Genomic DNA, 5709 nt, shown 5'->3' with positions numbered 1-5709 from the left:
GGAACAGTGGGTTAACTGGTCTAGGAACAGTGGGTTAACTGGTCTAGGAACAGTGGGTTAACTGGTCTAGGAACAGTGGGTTAATTGGTCTAGGAACAGTGGGTTAACTGGTCTAGGAACAGTGGGGACCTTTCAGGAAGGAAGGAAGGGGTTAACTGGTCTAGTAACAGTGGGGTTAACTGGTCTAGGAACAGTGGGTTAACTGGTCTAGGAACAGTGGGTTAACTGGTCTAGGAACAGTGGGTTAACTGGTCTAGGAACAGTGGGTTAACTGGTCTAGGAACAGTGGGTTAACTGGTCTAGGAACAGTGGGGTTAACTGGTCTAGGAACAGTGGGGTTAACTGGTCTAGGAACAGTGGGTTAACTGGTCTAGGAACAGTGGGTTAACTGGTCTAGGAACAGTGGGTTAAGTGCCTGTTCAGGGGCAGAACGACAGATTTGTACGTTGTCAGCTCGGGGACTTGAACTTGCAACCTTCTGGTTACTAGTCCGACGCTCTAAACACTAAGTTACTTTGCCGCCCCAACTGTCAAAACCCAAAATATGAGCTTGTTTTTACTCCAATGTTTTGTAAACAAAGTAAACAAACAGCCTCTAACCATGGTTACAACTATACTTTTGATATCATGGATGGTTCTGTCATCTGTAGCATTGTCTATGAATGACTTTTGTCCAGTTCCATCCCTCAGCTTTTACAGAAACAGTGGGGGGAAGGTTATTGTTTAAATTGCGGATTGCCCTTTTAAATAAGGAAGTTACGCTTGGTATGAGACATGTTGTTGCAGTAGCTTTAGCGATTATAGGAAATTATATGCAAAGCCGGAGTTCTGATCCGAAGTTAATTTATAATTGTGTAGAACTTATTAATTAGCAACGTTGTTGTTAGAGAAGCATGCAGTACAAAGGGATTGAGTTCCTGCCCGACAACATGGGAATGAAACAGGGAAACTCTTCTACAGGCCCTTATCTCCCCACCTCCTTTTCTTGTGGACCATTTGACTCTTCACGATGAACCACTCAGGAAGAACACATGACTTACCAGAGTCCAGGCTATGTGAGTTATCAGAGACCAGGCTAGGTGAGTTATCAGAGACCAGGCTAGGTGAGTTATCAGAGTCCAGGCTATGTGAGTTATCAGAGTCCAGGCTATGTGACTTATCAGAGTCCAGGCTATGTGAGTTATCAGAGTCCAGGCTATGTGAGTTATCAGAGACCAGGCTAGGTGAGTTATTAGAGTCCAGGCTATGTGAGTTATCAGAGTCCAGGCTATGTGAGTTATCAGAGACCAGGCTAGGTGAGTTATCAGAGTCCAGGCTATGTGAGTTATCAGAGTCCAGGCTATGTGAGTTATCAGAGTCCAGGCTATGTGAGTTATCAGAGTCCAGGCTATGTGAGTTATCAGAGTCCAGGCTAGGTGAGTTATTAGAGTCCAGGCTATGTGAGTTATCAGAGTCCAGGCTGGGTGATTTAACATTACATTTACATTTAAGTCATTTAGCAGACGCTCTTATCCATTTAACATACTCCAGGCTGGGTGATTTAACATACTCCAGACTGGGTGACTTATCATACTCCAGGCTGGGTGACTTAACATACTCCAGGCTGGGTGACATATCATACTCCAGGCTGGGTGACTTAACATACTCCAGGCTGGGTGATTTAACATACTCCAGGCTGGGTGATTTAACATACTCCAGGCGGGGTGATTTATCATACTCCAGGCTGGGTGATTTAACATACTCCAGACTGGGTGATTTATCATACTCCAGGCTGGGTGATTTAACATACTCCAGCCTGGGTGATTTATCATGCTCCAGGTTGGGTGATTTAACATACTCCAGGCTGGGTGATTTAACATACTCCAGACTGGGTGATTTATCATGCTCCAGGTTGGGTGATTTATCATACTCCAGGCTGGGTGATTTAACATACTCCAGGCTGGGTGATTTATCATGCTCCAGGTTGGGTGATTTAACATACTCCAGGCTGGGTGATTTATCATGCTCCAGGCTGGGTGATTTATCATACTCCAGGCTGGGTGATTTAACATACTCCAGGCTGGGTGATTTAACATACTCCAGGCTGGGTGATTTAACATACTCCAGGCTGGGTGATTTAACATACTCCAGGCTGGGTGATTTAACATACTCCAGGCTGGGTGATTTAACATACTCCAGGCTGGGTGATTTAACATACTCCAGGCTGGGTGACTTAACATACTCCAGGCTGGGTGATTTAACATACTCCAGGCTGGGTGATTTAACATACTCCAGGCTGGGTGACTTAACATACTCCAGGCTGGGTGATTTAACATACTCCAGGCTGGGTGACTTAACATACTCCAGGCTGGGTGACTTAACATACTCCAGGCTGGGTGACTTATCATACTCCAGGCTGGGTGACTTAACATACTCCAGGCTGGGTGATTTATCATACTCCAGGCTGGGTGACTTAACATACTCCAGGCTGGGTGACTTAACATACTCCAGGCTGGGTGACTTAACATACTCCAGGCTGGGTGACTTAACATACTCCAGGCTGGGTGACTTAACATACTCCAGGCTGGGTGACTTATCATACTCCAGGCTGGGTGACTTAACATACTCCAGGCTGGGTGACTTAACATACTCCAGGCTGGGTGATTTAACATACTCCAGGCTGGGTGACTTAACATACTCCAGGCTGGGTGACTTAACATACTCCAGGCTGGGTGACTTAACATACTCCAGGCTGGGTGATTTAACATACTCCAGGCTGGGTGACTTAACATACTCCAGGCTGGGTGACTTAACATACTCCAGGCTGGGTGACTTATCATACTCCAGGCTGGGTGATTTAACATACTCCAGGCTGGGTGATTTATCATGCTCCAGGTTGGGTGATTTAACATACTCCAGGTTGGGTGATTTATCATACTCCAGGCTGGGTGATTTAACATACTCCAGGCTGGGTGATTTAACATACTCCAGGCTGGGTGATTTATCATACTCCAGGCTGGGTGATTTAACATACTCCAGGCTGGGTGATTTAACATACTCCAGGCTGGGTGATTTAACATAATCCAGGCTGGGTGATTTAACATACTCCAGGCTGGGTGATTTAACATACTCCAGGCTGGGTGACTTAACATACTCCAGGCTGGGTGAGTTATCATACTCCAGGCTGGGTGACTTAACATACTCCAGGCTGGGTGATTTATCATACTCCAGGCTGGGTGACTTAACATACTCCAGGCTGGGTGACTTACATACTCCAGGCTGGGTGACTTAACATACTCCAGGCTGGGTGACTTAACATACTCCAGGCTGGGTGACTTAACATACTCCAGGCTGGGTGACTTAACATACTCCAGGCTGGGTGACTTAACATACTCCAGGCTGGGTGACTTAACATACTCCAGGCTGGGTGACTTAACATACTCCAGGCTGGGTGATTTAACATACTCCAGGCTGGGTGACTTAACATACTCCAGGCTGGGTGACTTAACATACTCCAGGCTGGGTGACTTTAACATACTCCAGGCTGGGTGACTTATCATACTCCAGGCTGGGTGACTTAACATACTCCAGGCTGGGTGATTTAACATACTCCAGACTGGGTGACTTAACATACTCCAGGCTGGGTGACTTAACATACTCCAGGCTGGGTGACTTATCATACTCCAGGCTGGGTGACTTAACATACTCCAGGCTGGGTGATTTAACATAGTCCAGGCTGGGTGACTTAACATACTCCAGGCTGGGTGACTTAACACACTCCAGGCTGGGTGACTGTCATACTCCAGACTGGGTAACTTAACATACTCCAGGCTGGGTGACTTAACATACTCCAGGCTGGGTGACTTAACATACTCCAGACTGGGTGACTTAACATACTCCAGGCTGGGTGACTTAACATACTCCAGGCTGGGTGACTTAACATACTCCAGGCTGGGTGACATAACATACTCCAGGCTGGGTGACATAACATACTCCAGGCTGGGTGACTTAACATACTCCAGGCTAATCAAGTAACGGACAAATCTCAGCAACTGTTCAGAGGAGACTGCGTGAATCAGCGCTTCATGGTCAAATTGCTGCAACGAAACTACTACTACTTGCTTGTGCTAAGAAACACGGGCAATGGACATTAGACCAGTGGAAATCTGTCCATTGATCTGATGAGTCCAAATTTGACATTTTTTACTCCAAACGCCGTGTCTTTGTGAGACGCAGAGTTGGTGAATGGATTAATTCTGCATGTGTGGTTCCCACCGTGAAGCATGGAGGAAGAGGTGTTACGATTTGGGGGTGCTTTGCTGGTGACACTGTCTGTGATTTATTTAGAATTCAAGGCACACCCAGCATGGCTTCCACAGCATTCTGCAGCAATACGCCATCCTCGCTAGTTTGAGCTTAGTGGGACTATCATTTGTTTTTCAATAGTACAGTGACCTAACACACCTCCAGGCTGTGTAAGGGCTACTGTATTTCACCAAGAAGGAGAGTGATGGAGTGCTGCATCAGATGACCTGGCCTCCACAATCACCTGACCTCAACCCAATTGAGATGGTTAGACCACAGAGTGAAGCAAAAGCAGCCAACAAGTGCTCAGCATATGTGGGAACAATTTCAAGAGTGTTGGAAAAGCATTCCAGGTGAAGCTAGTTAAGAGAATGCCAAGAGTGTGCAAAGCTGTCATCGGGGAAAAGGTTGGCTACTTTGAAGAATCCCAAATATAAAATATATTTTGATTTGTTTAACACTTTTTGGGTTACTACATGATTCCATATGTGTTATTTCATAGTTTTGATGTCTTCACTATTATTCTACAATGTAGAAAATAGTCAAAAAACAACAACCCTGGAATGAGTATGTGTGTTCGAAAACCTTTGACCACTACTGTCTACGGCAAGGATTCCCTCCTAGTCCACCATGTCCTCCTGGTCCACCATGTCCTCCTAGTCCACCATGTCCTCCTAGTCCACCATGTCCTCCTAGTCCACCATGTCCTCCTAGTCCACCATGTCCTCCTAGTCCACCATGTCCTCCTAGTCCACCATGTCCTCCTAGTCCACCATGTCCTCCTAGTCCACCATGTCCTCCTAGTCCACCACCATGTCCTCCTAGTCCACCAGTATGTCCTCCTGGTCCACCATGTCCTCCTAGTCCACCATGTCCTCCTAGTCCACCATGTCCTCCTAGTCCACCATGTCCTCCTAGTCCACCATGTCCTCCTAGTCCACCATGTCCTCCTAGTCCACCATGTCCTCCTAGTCCACCATGTCCTCCTAGTCCACCATGTTCTCCTAGTCCACCATGTCCTCCTAGTCCACCATGTCCTCCTAGTCCACCATGTCCTCCTAGTCCACCACCATGTCCTCCTAGTCCACCATGTCCTCCTAGTCCACCATATCCACCACCATGTCCTCCTAGTCCACCATGTCCTCCTAGTCCACCATGTCCTCCTAGTCCACCACCATGTCCTCCTAGTCCACCATGTCCTCCTAGTCCACCATGTCCTCCTAGTCCACCACCATGTCCTCCTAGTCCACCATGTCCTCCTAGTCCACCATGTCCTCCTAGTCCACCACCATGTCCTCCTAGTCCACCATGTTCTCCTAGTCCACCATGTCCGCCTAGTCCACCATGTCCTCCTAGTCCACCATGTCCTCCTAGTCCACCAGTATGTCCTCCTAGTCCACCATGTCCTCCTAGTCCACCACCATG

The 5709-nt window shown here is 47.3% G+C and overlaps 1 protein-coding gene across 1 annotated transcript; it reads right to left on the bottom strand.

Annotated features, from left to right (window-relative positions):
* Window positions 1-1491: 1491 nt before the first annotated feature.
* LOC127923976 (uncharacterized) lies at window positions 1492-3965 on the bottom strand. Its single transcript, XM_052508333.1, has 3 exons — window positions 3805-3965; window positions 3493-3691; window positions 1492-3258 (listed from the first exon to the last, which is right to left on the bottom strand). The coding sequence occupies exons 1-3, from the start codon at window positions 3963-3965 to the stop codon at window positions 1492-1494; spliced, it is 2127 nt and encodes a 708-aa protein (XP_052364293.1).
* Window positions 3966-5709: the final 1744 nt, after the last annotated feature.

Source organism: Oncorhynchus keta, unplaced genomic scaffold (genome assembly GCF_023373465.1).
Source record: "Oncorhynchus keta strain PuntledgeMale-10-30-2019 unplaced genomic scaffold, Oket_V2 Un_contig_3403_pilon_pilon, whole genome shotgun sequence".
Classification (NCBI taxonomy): Eukaryota; Metazoa; Chordata; class Actinopteri; order Salmoniformes; family Salmonidae; genus Oncorhynchus; species Oncorhynchus keta.
This window is presented reverse-complemented; position numbering and strand designations above follow the sequence as displayed.

Excerpts from the sequence above, each read along its gene's own strand:
- LOC127923976 (XM_052508333.1), bottom strand. The coding sequence starts at position 3,965 with ATGTCACCCAGCCTGGAGTATGTTATGTCACCCAGCCTGGAGTATGTT. Across the intron at positions 3,692-3,804 it reads GTTAAGTCACCCAGCCTGGA|CCTGGAGTATGTTAAGTCAC; the intron begins GTATGTTAAGTT and ends TAAATCACCCAG. Across the intron at positions 3,259-3,492 it reads TTAAAGTCACCCAGCCTGGA|CCTGGAGTATGTAAGTCACC; the intron begins GTATGTTAAGTC and ends TAAGTCACCCAG.